This window comes from Leucoraja erinacea, chromosome 25, assembly GCF_028641065.1.
Source record: "Leucoraja erinacea ecotype New England chromosome 25, Leri_hhj_1, whole genome shotgun sequence".
Taxonomy (NCBI): domain Eukaryota; kingdom Metazoa; phylum Chordata; class Chondrichthyes; order Rajiformes; family Rajidae; genus Leucoraja; species Leucoraja erinaceus.
In genome coordinates, this window is record NC_073401.1 from 3835777 (window position 1) to 3855567 (window position 19791).

Genomic DNA, 19791 nt, shown 5'->3' on the forward strand with positions numbered 1-19791 from the left:
TGGATCTGCAAAATATGAATATGAGTTAGTTATGGATCAGACCTCCCTCTCTAGCATATTCTCTGTTTATTTTAATTCCTAAAGTTTATGTCAAGCAAACATTTTTCCTTATATTGGAAATATTTTGCTTCCATTTAGCTTTTTTTTGGAAGTAGTACTATAGTAATACACCGCGTAGGAAGGCATTGCAGATGCTGGTTTAAACAGAAGATAGACACAAAAAGCTGGAGTAACTCAGCAGAACAGGCAGCATCTCTGGAGAGAAGGAATGGGTGACCTTTCGGGTCTGAACAAGGGTCTCAACCTAAAACGTCACCCATTGCTTCTCTCCAGAGATGTTGCCATTGTGTTACTCCAGCTTTTTGTGTAGTATAGTAGTATCTGTGTATGCACTAATAATACTGCAATGATTATGTTCTAGAAATTATGTTGCACAGTGAGTTCATCATATGGACAAAGCAGCAGATTTCAGTGGACACAGGTTCAATTAGATGTGCTGTGAGTGGTGTATGCATGCTGCAGATTCTGGCACTATGGATGGCCAAAACAGTTGACACATTGATGGATGGTTACAAGAGGGGTGGAGAGTACAAATCCTGGCAGAATTATAGACACAAAATGCTGGGGTAACTCAGCCAGACAGGCAGCATCTCTGGAGAGAAGGAATGGATGTTTTGGGTCAAGACCCTTCTTCAGACTCTGGGGTAATAGGGAAAGGAGGCGCTCTTGGGCGGCCTAGCTGATTAAGTGCAATACATTTTGCGGATGACATACACTGCCAATAGGGCTGTGTGACATTGATGGAAGGAAAGAATGTTCTGGGTGTTGGATGCAGTGATTAACAGCAAAGAACGGCAACTATTGGAGTGTTTTACGTGGACACCTAATGCTTCAGTTTACCAGCACTCCCTGATGCCACATAAATGTTGCCTTGATTTGAGGCGAAGCTACTCTTACTTCATTGATGGAATTCAATTCCTAGATTCATGTTGGGATCAAGACTGCGATGATTTCTGGAGCTGAGTGGTTCCAAAGATAGGCCTGTACGTGCAATTTGTTGATGGAAAAATGCCACTTGATAACACTGTCAAAGACACCTTTAATCAGTTGCTGATAATTAACAATTGGTTGTTTGATTAGCAACTCTGAATTTCTCCTGGTTGTTGTGAACATGTCATGGCTGGGAAATTTTCTTCTTCCAATATGAGGTGAAGCACACATTTATCAGCTGAGAGATGACAATGGGTAGACGCAAAATGCTGGAGTAACTCAGTGGGACAGGTAGCATATCTGGAGAAAACGAATGGGTGACATTTCAAGTCAAGACCATTTTTCATACTCTTAAAAAGGGTCTTGACCCGAAATGTCACCCATTCCTTCTCTCCAGAGATGCTGCCTGTCCCGCTGAATTACTCCAACATTTTGTGTCCAAGTTCGGGTGTAAATCAGCATCTGCAGTTCCTTCTTACAGATGACAATGGTCAATGATTAGGAGGAATGTTCATACTCTTGTTTACACTGGAGGAATCAACATTAAGTAGTTATTCCCACATGGCTGTAAATCCTCTGTTAGTTCTAGTGTGACGGGACAAATTCAGGGAATGAGATGGCTAATGAGGGAAAAGTCTAGCAGGTTATCTGTAAAGTATGACTGTGAATTTGAATAGGTTCACCTGGCACATGACTGTTCTGTGGGACAGACCTCCCAGTCTCCGCTGAGGCCTAATATCGTGGAGCTGGCGGCATCCAAATGGAATCAACCTTGGGGGCTCCCGGAGGCAGAGCCTGTGCACTCACCATCGCGAAGCTGGCTGACTTCAGAGGCCGTGGTGGCGGAGTGGCGGCGACCTAACTTTGGTGCGTCGGAGGCTTCGGCCGTGGGCCCTGTGGACGGTAACATCAGGAGCTCGCAGGTCCCTGGTTGGTGACCGATTTTCGGGAGCCCCCGCAACAGCAGCTTCGTCCGCTGGACTGGAGGGTAGCGGCTTCATCCGCCCCGAGTCACAGAGTTTGAATCGGCCCGTTTGCGGAGCTTAAAATCGGCCGCGGGATTTACCATCACCCGGCGGGGGCTTGAACATCGAGAGCCTCGATTGCCTCGACGCAGTGGGAGAACAAGGAACGAAGAGATAAGACTTTTTGCCTTCCATCACAGTGAGGATGTGCCTGGAGATTCACTGCGATGGATGTTTGTGTTAAATTGTGTTCATTGTGTGTTTAGTTGCTTTTTTCTGTCATGACTGCAAGGTACACAATTTCATTCAAACTTAATGTCTGAATGACAATAAAGGAGATTCAATTAAATTCAATCCAATTCAGTCCCCAGATGTTTGTAAGGAGGCTTTTGTTGGGTTATCTGAGCTGGGAGTGACTTGGCCATGTCTAAATTTGCTGCATAGCTCAGTATCAAGCTGTCTATACAGTGGTGTTTGTTCAAATGCAATGGATATGATACAACCGAACAGCTTACCAGACCATTTCAGCGGTTATTTAAGAATCAACCTCATTTGTTCATCTGTTAAAATAACATGTTTGCCCTGTGGGTTTAATTTTTTGTACATGTCTGAATCATATTTCTCTATTCGAAAGATAAGGGATGTCACCTGTAAAATAGATAGACTTGAGGAAACTTAATTATAAAATGTGTAAAATTAATCTGGGACCAGCTTTATTCTAAATACATTCATATGTTGGAAAGCATTTAGTTTGGACATTGAGTTTAGACTGGAGGAGGGAGATGGCAGCCCTGCCAGCAGTCTGTTCATTTTTTCATCCTTTTTGTTATTTTTAGCATTTGTTTAAAGTTTGTTTTAATGTTCTTCTGTTTGTTTTATGTGGGGGGAAGGGGGGGTGGGTGTCGGCGGAAAACTTTTTTTTTTCAGGTTCTTACCTTCCCGGAGATGTGATCATTTTCCGGATCACATTCTCCGGGCTCTGCGGCCTACCATCACTGGAGAGGGAAGCCGCCTCGGACTGTCGTGAGCCCCACTGCTGGACTTACCACTGGAGCGGATCCTTTGCCTGGGAATGCTCCCACCGTGGCCTGCGGACTTACCATCAAGGGCTCACAGTCTCGGGAGAGGCTAGTCGGGAGCTCCAATGCCGCAGAAGGTTCGTCCAGCTCCGACGCGAGGTTTGATCGCCCGGCTCGGGGGAGCTGACATCCTCCCGATGCGGGAGCTGAACTCATTGACGCGGAGGGCCTGAACGCCACCGGCTAGGGGAGTCAAGATTGTCCCGTCTACGGGTGGCTCGAGGCACCCGACCAAGGAAGAACAACAAGGGAAGGACTTGAACTTTATTTTCGCCTTCCATCACAGTGATGAATGTGTAGGAGTCACTGTGATGGATGTTTATGTTAAAATGTGTTTTTGAGTCTGTTGCTTTTTTAAATTGTATGACTGACCTGGCCAGTGAATTTCACTACACCAATTGGTGTATGTGACAATAAATGAACCTTATGAACCTTAGTTTGTACTTGGGGTCTTCACTCTGGTGGCTTGGAAAAAATGAAAATTGATCATGGGGAAAGTAATGCATAACTCTCGCACAATGCAATGCGAAATTTCAACATGACACTCCTTTGCAGAACCAGCTGTATTCCAGCAGAATGTAAACAATGCTTAATATTCACAGGCTTCACCGCAAATTGGGTCTAATTTGCTAATCGCAAAATCTCTTACGTGGGATCAGAGTTGACAGGATGAAGGACAACTTGTGGAGTTCGATTTTGTGTCTCAGGTGTGACGTCTAGGAACAAGATATTGGGTTATAAAACAGAAATTACCAGCAGATAATTAAAAAGATAATCATAATTTTTACATCAAATAAAGTCTACCAACTCTCTGAAGGGCCTCAAATGAAGCACATGGCACATATTAAAAGAGATACCTTAATCTTGGGAAAATCAAATAGAAAGTATAATTTTATTTATGTGCCCTAGTCAAATATTTATCAAAGGATCTTGACTGTTAAATTATCATATACACACAATTTAGTTCATTAAACATTTCCAAATGTCAATTATTAAAAGGAAAAAGCACCTTACAAATGTAAAACTATGACAGCTTTTGCATGATAACTATTAAAATGTACAAATTTAACAATGACGTGGTGTGAGAAGGAATGGTGCCAAGTTAAAGATCACTTACCTGGAAAAATGAACTGCTGCTTGTACTTGAAATAATGAGAAGCTTGCAACAGAGAAAAGGCAGAACTGTAAGCAAAGCAATCAAGCCCACATGTGAAACACAGGGCACAAAGTATTCCCTTAGTTTTATAATTATATTCTATTTACCAATTTAACTATCAGCAATCAAATGCTACAAGCAACACTAGGTTATCATTAAATAACTGAAAAAAGGCACCAACGTTTCAGATTAATAGTGTGGGCTGCATCACGTGACTGATGGCTGGCAGCTGGATATGGTGCCTCTGGCTTTCAGCCGTTCATGCCCAGGGATGTGTCAGATCTGCACAAACTATGTGGCATCTGAGGCATGCTGAAGATCAAATGTCAGCACAAAAGGGCACACCTTTGTGCCAAAAGGACAAAACAATATCTTCCTGAAGAGAGATGCAGTACATTTGGCCTTCTGCGTTACATCAGTGAGGGTTGAGGTTGCAATGGCAAGCCCGTGGGAAGAGCAAGAGGAGGCCATGGTGAAAGGTAGGTGCTGGGAAGTGGTTAAATCATTATTTTAATTTTTTTTAATGTTTTAACGGGTTTAAATTATCTTTACTTTTACTTTCATTATTTTTTAGATTAATTAATAAAGAGTTTATACATATCACTTGTCAATTAGAAATATCTCAAAAACATTCAAAAGTCCATTACATGCAATGTGATGTCAAAGGCCAACAGAGCACTCCAATGTCATGGCCCAGGATACTCTGCCTACTCACTCCCCTGTTAGACCCATGTGGATTGTCATTGATCAATCTCCAATGAACTCTGTTGCCACAACAAAGCAGATCATCAAGTGGTGAGTCTGCATCCTGACTCAGGATGATCCAGTCTATTATACCTCTGCTATGGATCGCACAGAGCTTGATGTAAAAGTTCTACAAAAAAATAAATTACTTTCCCCCATTGTGATTAACAACCTGCTACTATAATAGTGGCACTGAACCATTTATAGAGACATTGGTAGTTAGGAACTTCAAACTTATTTCACCCTTCAACAAGATTACATCTGCTGTGTGACCTACTCCATATAGCCTGTGTTTAAGAAGGAACTGCAGATGCTGGATAACCGAAGGTAGACAAAAATGCTGGAGAAACTCAGCGGGTGAGGCAGCATCTATGTCTACTCCATATAGCCTATGTCTTTTGGTCAAGAAAATCTGATTTGAAGTCCCGGATTAAATATAGCTGGCCCAGTACCCAGTGACATTTAGAGTCATAGAGCACAGAAAAATCCCCAATTCGCCCATGCTGACCAAGATGTCCATCTACACTAGTCCCATTTGCCTACATTTGCCCCATATACCACCTAACCTGACCCATTCATGTACCTGTTCCTGTGTCTTTAAAATGTTGTTATAGTGCCAGCCTGAACTACCTCTTCAGGCAGCTCGTTCCGTGTACATACATTTGCCATATTTGCCAAGGAGAGTTCAACATTTCCACCACTTCTTGCATGAGTAATGTTTCCTGACTTTATTTGTGGAAGTGCTATGTTTATTCATGAGTCAAACCTTCTGATCTCACATACCCCAAACAGCAGAAATAACTCCTCTCTCTCTCTACCTTATCCATTGTCCTTTTATATCCAGAAAACTCTGACCATTACACTCTTAATCTTCAGGGCTGCGTCAATCCTTGGAATTAGAACACAGGACAAAGGAGGACCTGGCGTGAGGGAACAGCTGTGAGGGAGGGGGAAAAACAATGGACAATGGAGGTCCCGCCTTGAGGAGGGGGAGCGTGGAGAACACAGGAGGACCTGGCACAGGAGGTACTTTGTAACTTTGTAAGTACCCTTTATGAGTGACTATTTGCATACCTTGGGTATGCAACCAAAGAATTTCACTGTGAGTTGTCACACGTGACAATAAGTATTCAATTCGATTCAATTAAATAGAACATAATTCTGGCATCAATTTGGTAAACTTGTAAACCTTAGGAAAGACCGTCAATCCTTCCTAAAGTATGGTATTCAGAAATGCTCAAGATGCTCCTGATGCGGTCTAACCAATATTTTGCACAGCTGTTACATACTTTTTATTGACTCGAATTCTGATTTCTTCGATACAATTAACAGAATTGCATAATGCAGGCAGGCATTGGAAATGTGCCTTCACACTAAAGAAGGCATCTGCTGCGTCCATGTTCTTAAGATGTCCTAATGGTGGGATTGGCTTTGAAAACAATGGTGGATGCTAATTCACATTTCTATAGTCTCCCTACATAGAATCAAATCATTGTTCCTATTGCTCAAATCATTGTGTAGCTGCTTACAGTGTTGCTGCTGCTTGTGCCTATGATGGCAGCCACGGTGTACTGCTCCTTGCTGTTTTGTATTTGTTTGTTTGTGTCATCTGTGAAAACCCTACAAAGATTCTTCTTATTATTAATGTTTAGTGTTTTCAGAGTCATTCGTAACTGTCACTGTATGTCATGTTACTTGTGGGCGGAGCACCAAGGCAAATTCCTTGTATGTGAATACTTGGCCAATAAACTTACTTACTTACTTACTATTCAGCAGTATGTTTGCATGGAGCTCCTTGCACTCGCTCTATGAGAAGCACGCTTAAACAGTGAGGGGGGGAGCAAGAGCGGAGTTGCGAAGTACCGAGGAGACACGTGTGAGGGCCTCATCTACAACACCTCATATTTCGCTTGGGCAGCTTACAACCCAGCGGTATTAATATTGATTTCTTTAACTTCAAGTAACCCTTGCATCCCCTCTCTTCGCATTCCTCCCACACCCTAGTCATCGTACTCGTTTCAATGTTGTCCTGTTGAATTTCATTGTCAGTGTAACTCAAGGCCCCCACAGCTAACAATGGAACATTGTGGCCACCACCTTTTCTTGATCATTGTTACTTTTTGCATATCTTTCATTCATTAGTTCTACATCTCTCTATTTCACCGTCTATATCTCATGTTCCCCTTTCCCTTGATTCTCGTCTGAAGAAGAGTCTCAACCCGAAACATCACCTATTCCTTTGTTACAGAAATGGTGCCTGTCCCACTGAGTTACTCCAGCTTTTTCTGTCTATCTTCGGTTTAAACCAGCATCTGCAATTCCTTCCCACACATCATTGTGGTAAACATTCTCTGTACCTTTTTAGAGCCTCCGGTAATCCATCCTGCAATGGGATGACCCAAACTGCACACAATACTCCAAACGCGGCCTAACCAATGTCCTATAAAGCTCCTATACTCAATGCCCCGACCTATGAAATCAAGTATACCATTTGCCACCTTTACCACTCTATCTACTTGTGTTGCCACTTACAAGGAGTTATGGACTTGGACCTCAAGATACCTCTAAACATCAATGTTGTTAAGGATCATGCCATTAATTGTATATTTTCCCCTGACCTTTGACCTCCTTAAAAGCAACACCTCACACTTGCTTGGATTAAACTCTATCTGCTATTTCCCACCCATTTCTGTAGCTGATCTATATCCTGCTCCATATTTTACACCCTTTATCACAGTCCATGACCTAGACAACCTTGGTGTCCTCTCTAAACTTACAAACAAACATGTTTCCATTCATGTCATATGTACAATGCATTCAGAAAGTATTCAGACCTCTTCAATTTTTCCACATTTTGTTACGTTTTAGCCTTATTTAAAAATGGATTAAAAATTTTTTTTTTACCATCAATATACACACAATACCCCACAATAAAAAAGCTAAAACAGGTGTTTAGAAATGTTTGCAAAGTAATTAAAAAGAAATAACTGAAATATCACATTTTCATAAGTATTCAGACCCTTTGCTATGACACACAAAATTGAACTTAGACCTCCGAGACAGGATTGTATCGAAACGCAGATCTGGGGAAGGGTATAAAACAATTTCTGCAGCATTGCAGGTCCCGAAGAGCACAGTGGCCTCCGTCATTCTTAAATGGAAGAACTTTGGAACACCAGGACTCTTCATAGTGCTGGCCGCCCGGCCAAACTAAGCAATCGGGGGAGAAGGGCCTTGGTCAGGGAGATGACCAAGAACCCGATGGTTACTCTGACAGAGCTCCCATGTTCCTCTGTGGAGATGGGAGAACCTTCCAGAAGGACAACTAATCTGCAGCACTCCACCAATCAGGCCTTTATGATAGAGTGGCCAGATGGAAGCCACTCCTCAGTAAATGGCACATGACAGCCTGCTTGGAGTTTGCCAAAAGGCACCTAAAGGAAATTCTCTGGTCTGATGAAACCAAGATTGAACTCTTTGACCACAATGCCAAGCGTCATGACAGGAGGAAACCAGGCACCGCTCATCAGCTGGCCAATACTATACGTGGTGGTGGCAGCATCATGCTGTGGGGATGTTTTTCAGTGGCAGGAACTGGGAGACTAGTCAGGATCGAGGGAAAGATGAACGGAGCAAAGCACAGAGGGATCCTTGATGAAAACCTGCTCCAGAGCGTTCAGGACCTCAGACTGGGGCGGAGGTTCACCTTCCAACACGCCAACAACCCTAAGCACACAGCCAAGACACCACAAGAGTGGCTTCATGACAAGTCTGTGAATGTCCTTGAGTGGCCCGGCCAGAGCCCGGACTTGAGCCCGATCGAATATCTCTGGAGGGACCTGAAATTAGCTGTGCATGGACGCTCCCCATCCAACCTGACAGTGCTTGAGAGGATCTGCAGAGAAAAATGGGAGAAATTACCCAAATACAGGTGTGCCAAGCTTGTAGTGTGATACCCAAGAAGACTTGAGGCTGTAATTGCTGCCAAAGGTGCCTCAACAACGTACTGAGTAAAGGGTCTGAATCATTATGTAAATGTGATATTTCAGTTATATCTTTTTAATTATTTTGCAAAAATTTCTGAACACCTGTTTTTGCTTTTTTATTGTGGGGTATTGTGTGTAGATTGCTGATAAAAAAAATAAATATTTAATCCATTTTAGAATAAGGCTGTAACGTAACAAAATGTGGAAAAAGTGAAGGAGTCTGAATTCTTTCTGAATGCACTGTATATATTATAAACAGTAGCAGTCCCAGCATAGATCCCTGTGGAACTCCACTAGTCACAGACGTCCAGCATGAATTTTGGCCTTCCACCACAACCCTCTATCTTGTATCAGTAAGCCAGTTCCGAATCTATACACCAAGGCACTGTGAAGTGCATCTTAATGTTCTGGATCAGCCTATGGGAGACTTTATCAAATGCCTTACAACTAAAATCTATGCAGACCACATCCACCACCCTACACTCATCGATCACCTTCGTTGCTTCTTCAAAAACCTCGATCAAGTTAGTAAGACACACCCTGTCATGTACAAAGCCATGCTGACTGTCCCTAATTAACCCATTGTTTTCCAAATAGAAGTAAATCCTATCCTAAAGAATCTTCTACAACAGTTTCCCTATCACTGACATGAAGCTCACCAGCCGATAACTCCCTGGGTTCTGTCGACTTCCCTTCGAAAATAAAGAATCAATGTTAGCTACTCTCCAGTCCTCTGAGACCTCTGTGGCTATTGAAGATGCAAAGATATTTGTCAACGCTCCAGCAATCTCCTCTCTTGCCCATCTCAAAAACCTGGGATGAATCACATCAAGTCTTGGGGATTTATCTACCTAATGCTCTCCAAGAGCCGCAATACTTCATCCTTCTTAATCTGAAGCTAACCTGGCATATTAGTATTCTCCGCACAGATCTCACTGTCCTCCATCTTCCTCCCGTTGGTGAAAAGAGATTAAAAATACTCATTTAGTACCTAGTCTACATCCCCAGCCACCCTCCTTTATGCTTAACCATCCTTGAGCAGTCCGACCTTCTTCATGGTTATTGTCCTGTGTTTAATATAGGTATAAAAAGCTTTGGGATTTTCTTTGATCCAACTGGCCAAATCCATTTCCTGGCCCCGTATGGCCCTTCTAATTGCCTGTCTTATTTATTTCCTCCTTTCTTTATATTCCTCAAAGGCCTTGTCTAATTCCAACCACTTAAACCTTGCATACACTTCCTATTTCTTTTTGACTAAATTTACAACCTCTTTGGTCATCCAGGGGTCCTTATCCTTCTTTCTGGAACATGCTGGTTCTGAACTCATGCATCTGTGATGTTGGCTTAGTATTTCTCCCTGTCCATTAGCACTTCCTGAGCTTAGTTCTATGTTATTCCACTTTCTCTTCCACTCCCTACACATTCGGGGCAATTTACAGAGGCCAAGTAACCTACAAACCCGCATGTCATTGGGATCTGTAAGGAAACCGAAGCACCTGGATGAAACCCACACAGTCCAAGGAGAATGTGCCAACTCCACACAGACAGCACTCAAACCCCAGGACTCTGATACTGCGAGTCTGCAGATCCACCAGCTGCGCCACTCATAGAAGAAGCTCTATTTTACACAGAATGTAACTACACTTAAAATTCAGGGATTCTTTGTGCTGACTTGGACACATTTGGATAAACTTCCAGGCTATAAATTTAAGAGAGCGAAGCTCTCCCATTTTTACAAAATCACCTTGCTTTGGAAACAAATGCATGAATACATTGCATGAGCATATTCGGATGTGCAGATAGATTGCCATACAACAATGATGAATACTACTTGCCGTGTATGCATACCGACAATTCAAGTGTGGGGGTCAGCTCGTCCTGCAAAATTTCTCATTTATTCAAATCCCATTTCAGAGCTCCTGGCCATCGGACTATAGTTATAAATACTGCCATAATATGCACTTAAGCAGAAGAGCATTAAAAGGCCAATGCACATTTAAAATCTCATCAACACACTTAACATTTTATTAGTTTTATTTTCTTAATATTTTTTACTGTTCAAAAGATTTTCACTTCCCATAATTATTACTGATTTCCAAGTTGATCACTTGGGTGCACATTTTTCTTATGTATACTGTCATCTTGTTTTAATGATGCAAGTGCAAAAACGCGAATTAATTATGATGGTATTAAGATCTGATTTTGTAATGTACCATTTTTTTTATATATATATTCACAGGATATACGCGGTGCTGGGAATGCCACAATTTATTGCTCTTTCAGCATAAATTACCAGCCTTCATAAGATATTGGTAGGCCTCATTCTTGAATCACTGCAATACCGTCTGGCCCTGCATCATGAACGCCCAATTAATAGGCACCCGTATAGACAAACAAGCTCCCGTTGTATTATTAAACGCACAGGTCAAACATGCAAATAAACTTTTGTTCCTACAAACTTCAAAACTAGTTTCCTCTCTCTCTTAACTTTTAAGAATGTTATAATTATCTTTTTTTATCAGTCTCAAGTGCATTTGATCCCATTCATTACAATATTGTGGAACTATGGTTAATACAACAAGTGATTTTTATGCACTTTCTAACTTCTGGACAAAATCGACATGGACATCTGCAAAAACTGGACCGTTTTGTTTCTATATAACAGAATGGCCTGCCAGACTACGTTAAAGGTGATCAAAAGCCTTTCAACAGGAGTAAGCCAAGTTGGTTTTCATTACAATTAGAGCATCAACATGAATGACAGTAATTTTTTTATTCCAATTTCACTGAACTAACTACGATAGAATACTCGACTCGACTATAAATATAACAAAGATGCTCCCATACTGTATGAAATAAAGAAAGTTTTAACTTTTCAACCTTTAGATTAAACCATGTCTCCTGTTATCATCAAGAACCTCAGTTCCACAAAAGGAAATTGGGCAGTAAATTATTCACAACTAATATGTAGATATAACAATTTACTATTATTAAAAATAGAGTTACCTTGTGGTGGACTTGTGTGGCCGTGACTCTCAAGCAAGTCACTGCTTGTGATGGCCCTCAACCGAATGTTAGTGAGTATACCTGATTCAGAAGAAAAGCAACATTTTAAAACCCATTTAGGATTATTATTGTCTACATAAAACAGTTGACTATACTCTCTCAAAGGATCAAACTGAAAATAGCTGTCATTTCAAAATTTAAGGTAGACACAAAATGCTGGAGTAACTCAACGGGACAGGCAGCATCTCTGGAGAAAAGGAATGGGTGATGTTTTGGGGCGAGATTTCAAAATGTAGTTGTGCTGTCAATTTAACATCACTTTTGTAAAGCTTTTATATTGCTTATGTTCTATTCTGTGTTACCATGGAAACTGTTTATGCCCTATTAATGACAAACATTAGTTTTATAAATATTGCAATTTCAGTTTCTTCTAGGTTACTAGTAACACTTTCATGGATACCAACTGCCAAAGAGATACCACTAGGATACAATCCTGAAAAGTCTGAAGAAGGGTTTTGGCCCGAAACATTGCCTATTTCCTTCGCTCCAAAGATGCTGCTGCACCCGCTGAGCTTCTCCAGCACTTTTGTCTACCTTCGATTTTCCAGCATCTGCAGTTCCTTCTTAAACAATCCTGAAAAGTGCTTGGTTTAATGACATCTTATTTGAAAATGACACACAGAAAGATGAATTGGTGGACATTACCCAATATGATGGCCATTACAAATAATAAGCATATTGTAAAAAGTATTGTGAAGAAAAGGATAAGTTTAAAACAGCAAGATTTTGATTTTTTTAAAATAAAAATTAATTTACTGCAAAGAACTTATTTTACTTCTCCAAAGTGATTAGAATTTCCTCAGCTGAATCATAATTCATCCACTACAAATCCAGCTGTGGGGTGGTACTCAGATATCAAAGGTATAACGCTGCCTTAGAAGCCTAATGGCATAACTTTGAAGATTATGCAAATGAAGATCAAAGATATTCAATCCACAGAATGAATGACATGCCAAAGCAAACAGAATAACAGCAGATGGCATAAAGTAACAAGTGAGGAAACAAGGCAAATATGCTTTATTCTGAGCACATTTTGTTCTTTTTAAAGTTCACAAAAGGTAAACAATTGCATGGAAAAGTGAAGGAAAGTATTGCAATACATTTTCAGTATCTTGGCCACCACCCGTGTGACTGGATTTCCTGCGTATACCTACCTGTTCGTGAAATGAGTGACTTGTTAGAGGACATTGATGGGTCTGAAACCACATATAGATCAGATTGTGCAAAGAAAGCAGATCGCCTCTGTTGGATATTAATGAACCACTTGGGCTTTTACATCAATGCAGTGGTTGCAGCCATCATACACAAATATGTTTTAATTTTTTTACTTGTAGGTAATTTTCACAGTCAACACTGGGGTGATCATTGGGTGGAAATGTAATCTGTGATCTGTCCACTGTACTCTTACGGCTAGCATATGAAATAATTAAAAACATAAGAACTGGTTGCAGAGTAGTCGATGTGGAGTGCTCTGAAACTCATTAAGGCCACGGCTGAGCTTTCAGTACAATTCCATTTTGCTGTTTCATCCCCATATCTCCTAATTAATTTAATATCAAGAAACCTATGTTTTGAATGAACTAAATGACTGAACAGCCAGGGCCCTCTAGTGTAGAGAATTTAAAAATACCCCATGGTTCCAAACTTTTCAGAAAGGGAAAACATCCTGTCTGCATCCATCCTGTTGAGCCTTACAAGAATTTCTTAAATTTCAATGATATCTCATTCTTCTAAACTGCAGAGAACACACAGCTCTGCCTCACAGAAACTCCACACAATTCCCCCTTATACAGCAGCCCAATCATCCATGAATGAACTTGTGGCTTTCCCAGGATTACAGCCACTTCAATGGTCCCATAGCATGGCATTCAGTTGACTGCATGCACACTTCTTTGTGCATTTTGTGTTGGACCCAAAACAGATTCCAGTCCTCCATGTAAAGGTAATGTCCAACAGGAGGCAACAAAATTAATGCTCCTTGTCTTTACATATATGTAATGGAATTCATGTGCTGACACTCATTGCAATGAGAAAATAACACAGTACTGGAAGAACTCAGTAGGCCATGTAGCATCTATGGAGGAAAAAGAACAGACAACAATTTAGGTTGAATTAGGTTGAATTAGAAGAATGGACCCAGATGTCATCTATCCTGTTCCCTCTCTAGATTCTGCTTGGCCTGGTGAATTCCTTTGTTTTCTGCAGTCTCTTGTTTCTTCATCTAAATGTAAAGATTAATGGTCTGCCAGTATAATTCTTCCGCTGCCTAGTTTGTTCAGAGCAAGTGCCAAGACCATGCATGCACACATCATCATGGATGGTCAATCCTTGCAACAAGCCTCACGGCAAGGAAATGACGGAACTGGAGAATGAAGGAAGGAGAAAAACCTCAGTGAATTTTTAAAGGTTCGTCTGAATATATCGGCAGTAAACATTATCCGAATTTCCCGCCATTCCCAACGAAAATATGTCTTCTCCATTCCTGAGCATTTCAACAACCACTTGGAAGTTAAATGGCAAATAAATTTACAAATCAAAAAATGCGAAGGTGCATAGAAATATAAATCAAACCCTCTCATTTATTCTTGTGGTATTGATCTTCCATCTGTCTTTACCAGTCCTGGTTCTGCTAAATTTTGTTGCTCTGGTGGTGGAAACATAACTGGTGGAAAGCTACAAAACATTCGATGGGGCAACATATAACCTTTGAGGAGATCCCTTTGCAACTTTGTACCCAGAGCCTAGCTTTAGCTGCACCATGTTGGAAAGAATAGCAGCAGTGTGGTTGGTTCACAGGCAACTGCAAGGGTTGAGACAGGGCAGCAGGTTTGTGGTCCATGAAGCCGCAGGTACTCTGGGCCAAGTGCCTCAGCAATAATGGAATTGGTCAGAAGTCAGTTTGATAAATGCTCAGACACCATGGAAACTCCTTCACATTGTAGCCTATGGACAAGATGGCAAACGTCTGAATTTGTATGATCTGAGTTTGCATAAAAAAAATACAGGCTTTCACTACATGTTGCAAATATTGCATAGATTTAACGTGCTTCAGTGGAAGTTATAAGATGAGCTATTAGATGCTGCATGACTGATGAATTAATGACTGAATGAATGAATGAATAAGTTTATTGGCCAAGTATTCACATACAAGGAATTTGCCTTGGTGCTCTGTCCGCAAGTGACAACATGACATACAGTGACAGTTAGGATTGACACATAAAACATTAAATATTAATAATAAAACATTATTGATTAAACATGTGAATTAAATAAAATACCAGAGCAAAAGGGGGTGGCAGATTTTGGGTTATTGAGCTGCTACTGTTGGAAAAAAAGCTGTTTTTATGTCTGGCTGTGGCAGCTTTGACAGTCCGGAGTCACCTTCCAGAGGGAAGTGATTCAAAGAGATTGTGGCCAGGGTGAGAGGGGTCAGAGATGATCTTACCCGCTCGCTTCCTGGCCCTTGCAGTGTACAGTTCGTCAATGGAGGGAAGGTTGCAGCCAATAACCTTCTCAGCTGATCGGACGATTCGCTGCAGCCTCCAGATGTCGTGCTTGGTGGCTGAGCCAAACCAGACCTTGATGGAGAAGGTGAGGACAGACTCTACGATGGCCGTATAGAATTGGACCATCATTGCCTGTGGCAGATTGTGCTTCCTCAGCTGCAGCTGTGCCTTTTTGACTGTGGAGTCGATGGTGGGCCCCCATTTAAGGTTATTGGAGATGATGGTTCCCAGGAATTTAAAAGACTCCACAGATGGGACTCTGGTGTTGATGATGGTGAGTGGGGTGAGGTGAGGGGGAGCACTTCTAAAGTCTACAATGTAAAGCCCAGATGTATATCGATTGTCCATTATGTCCATGCAGGAGAGAATAGCTCCAAATTTCTCTGCAGACCTCTTCATGCATTTTACATAAGTCTGCTTGTGTAGTAAAAAAATATTTGGCAGACTACTTTTGTTTCAACGCATTGCTGTCTATAGCCTAAGCAGTGGTCACTCCCATGATACTGAGCATTGCTGCCTGCCCCTTTTCCGGGGTTACGTCCATGCCCGCGTGTCCCTGGAGTGGGAATACGCAGTGTCCACAGGGATTCTGGAGGCCTTCACGAACGCTGGTCGCCGCGGGAGGTCGAATGTATTGTTGATAAAATTGTTAATATTTTAATTTGATAACTTTGTTTGTAAACTTCCAATATAGGCATTCTTTGATCGTGTTAGTAGTAACTATGTATTTTTGTTTGTTCTGAATAAAAGCATTTTGTATAAAAAAAAACATGATACTGAGCATTTCCACCTCCAAGGAGTAGACTCTTATACCTGCACTAATCTCTTGCTAGTTGTATGGCATCCTGTCCTGCAAGAATGGGAGAAGTACAAATATGTGTATGTATGCTGTGTCTGGCACATGAAAATAGCTGGCTCTGGATTTAAGCTAATGAGAGATTGGTGTAAGGTATACATCAGTAGATAAGTTGAACCCTGAATGATAGAAATGGTTGGTGGGTGAACAATGAGGCTTTGGTGCACTGAGACATATGGTAAAATGATGTGAGATTACTCTTATTAATGTTGAGGTCAATGATCAATTGCACCAATAGGTAAATAAAATCCCTGACAAAAATCTATTACAAACAATCCAGAATGGATACTCTCATGTCACAACAGAATGTTTAACTTCAATAAGAAAACACATGAAGTAAATGTTGAAGTGTTATACTTACTCAATTATAGACTAAAATCCTCTTTCATTTTTACAGATCAATCAAAGAAATAAAGAGAGAATATTATAATTAACCCATTCTACAATTTTGATTGCTTTTGTTTATAGGTTTGTGTAGTGTGCGTTAATGAACGACCAGATGGCCTGTGAGAGAAAAAGCACGTGGAGTTGTTCTGTTGCTTTTCAAATTTTTGTGATTTGAGATATTGAGCAATACCCAAAAAAAATTATTGGCAGGTGTCAAAGACAAGAACGTTCAGTACTGAACAAACGTGCTGCACATGCAAACGGGTTAGTGAAGTAAATGAGACACTTAGCGCATCGCAGAAGAACATATGCCAAATAAAGAGGAGGTCAACTCATGAAGTGCCGATAATCTTTTCAGTGCCATTTTGTTTCTGGATTTGCATAACATCAATTTAATTTCCCAACTGAATACATAAATAATATTTGCAAATGAGTCAAACTTCTACCAAGTTATTTACTTCACCATACTGCAAGCATGGGTTATTTATTTCTTTACTTGTTGCAATTTTACTTTCTAGAAACAAACCAAATCCACTTAGTCGTTCAGCAACAATCTACTATGGACTTTGTTTTGGTTACGCTATGTAGCTTGGGTTTGCTCTATTATGATCTGGTTAGACTATTACTGGTTATTAATTTATTGTATTATTGATTATTGTATATTATTCTGTCATGTTATAACATTAATGTGCCGGTAAAGCTGCCTGAAGCAGGAATTTCATTGTTCCTTCCCCCTGCATTTAACAATATTCATTCATGGTTCTTGAAAATTAACGTACTAAGCCAACACCAGGATACAGAAAGATTAAGATATCTCTGGTGGAGGACCCTGATTTGAACCAGGTGAAGTTTAGTTTTTAGTTTAGTTTAGTTTAGAGATACAGCACGGAAACAGATCCTTTCAGCCCACTGGGTCCACGCCGACCAGCGATTCCCGCACATTAACACTATCCTATACCCAGGATATAGAAACATAGAAACATAGAAAATAGGTGCAGGAGTAGGCCCTTCGGCCCTTCAAGCCTGCACCGCCATTCAATATGATCATGGATGATCATCCAACTCAGTATCCTGTACCTACCTTCTCTCCATACCCCCGATCCCTTTAGCCACAAGGGCCACATCTAACTCCCTCTTAAATATAGCCAATGAACTGGCCTCAACTACCTTCTGCGGGAGAGAATTCCAGAGATTCACCACTCTCTGTGGTGAAAAATGTTTTCCTCATCTCAGTCCTAAAAGATTTCCCCTTTATCCTTAAACTGTGACCCCTTGTTCTGGACTTCCCAAACATCAGGAACAATCTTCCTGCATCTAGCCTGTCCAACCCCTTAAGAATGTTGCAAGTTTCTATAAGATCCCCCCTCAATCTTCTAAATTCTAGCGAATACAAACTGAGTCTATCCAGTCTTTCTTCATATGAAAGTCCTGACATCCCAGGAATCAGTCTGGTGAACCTTCTCTGTACTCCCTCTATGGCAAGAATGTCTTTCCTCAGATTAGGAGACCAAAACTGTATGCAATACTCCAGGTGTGGTCTCACCACGACCCTGTACAACTGCAGTAGAACCTCCCTGCTCCTATACTCAAATCCTTTTGCTATGAATGCTAACATATCATTCGCCTTCTTCACTGCCTGCTGCACCTGCATGCCTACTTTTAATGACTGGTGTACCATGACACCCAGGTCTCGTTGCATCTCCCCCTTTCCTAATCGGCCACCATTCAGATAATAATCTACTTTCCTGTTTTTGCCACCAAAGTGGATAACCTCACATTTATCCACATTATACTGCATATGCCATGCATTTGCCCACTCACCCGGCCTATCCAAGTCACCTTGCAACCTCCTAGCATCCTCCTCACAGCTAACACTGCCCCCCAGCTTTGTTTCATCCGCAAACTTGGAGATGTTGCATTCAATTCCCTCGTCCAAATCATTAATATATATCGTAAATAGCTGGGGTCCCAGAACTGAGCCTTGCGGTACCCCACTAGTCACTGCCTGCCATTGTGAAAAGGACCCGTTTACTCCTACTCTTTGCTTCCTGTCTGCCAGCCAGTTCTCTATCCACATCAATACTGAACCCCCAATACCGTGTGCTTTAAGTTTGTATACTAATCTCTTATGTGGGACCTTGTCGAAAGCCTTCTGAAAGTCCAGATATAACACATCCACTGGTTCGCCCTTATCCACTCTACTAGTTACATCCTCGAAAAATTCTATAAGATTCGTCAGACATGATTTACCCTTCATAAATCCATGCTGACTTTGTCCAATGATTTCAGCACTTTCCAAATGTGCTGCTATCCCATCTTTAATAACGGATTCTAGCAGTTTCCCCACTACCGACGTTAACTGGTCTGTAATTCCCCATTTTCTCTCTCCCTCTTTTTAAAAAGTGGTATTACATTAGCTACCCTCCAATCCTCTGGAACTACTCCAGAATTTAAAGAGTTTTGAAAAATTATCACTAATGCATCCACTATTTCTGGAGCTACTCCCTTAAGTACTCTGGGATGCAGCCTATCTGGCCTTGGGGATTTATCGGCCTTTAATCCATTCAATTTACCTAACACCACTTCCCGGCTAACCTGGATTTCACTCAGTTCCTCCATTTGACCCCCGGTCCCCTGCTATTTCCGGCAGATTATTTATGTCTTCCTTAGTGAAGACAGAACCAAAGTAGTTATTCAATTGGTCTGCCATGTCCTTGTTCCCCATGATCAATTCACCCGTTTCTGACTGCAAGGAACCTACATTTGTTTTAACTAATCTTTTTCTCTTCACATATGCCCAATATGGACAATTTTTAGATTTACCAAGCCAAATAACCTACATACCTGTATGTTTTTGGAGTTTGGGAGGAAACCGAAGATCTCGGAGAAAACCCATGCAGGTCACGGGGAGAACGTACAAACACCGTGCGCAGCGGTAGAGTTCTCACTCTATTTCACACAGAGTTTTAATTTGCTGTGTACATCCAGAATTTTCAGTGTCCAGCTTAAGTCAAGCTCACTGGGGCTGAATATCCATGCTTGTATTACCAGGTGAA

The 19791-nt window shown here is 41.2% G+C and overlaps 1 protein-coding gene across 1 annotated transcript in view; it reads right to left on the minus strand.

The window, feature by feature from the left end:
- Positions 1–19791, minus strand: part of ksr2 (kinase suppressor of ras 2) — a 396870-nt gene that overhangs the window by 78025 nt on the left and 299054 nt on the right. The window contains exons 11-13 of the mRNA XM_055655591.1: positions 11927–12007; positions 4152–4193; positions 3684–3750 (exon numbers count right to left, since the gene is read on the minus strand). Of these exons, the coding sequence (XP_055511566.1) occupies positions 3684–3750; positions 4152–4193; positions 11927–12007 (190 nt within the window). The remainder of the gene's footprint in view (positions 1–3683; positions 3751–4151; positions 4194–11926; positions 12008–19791) is intronic.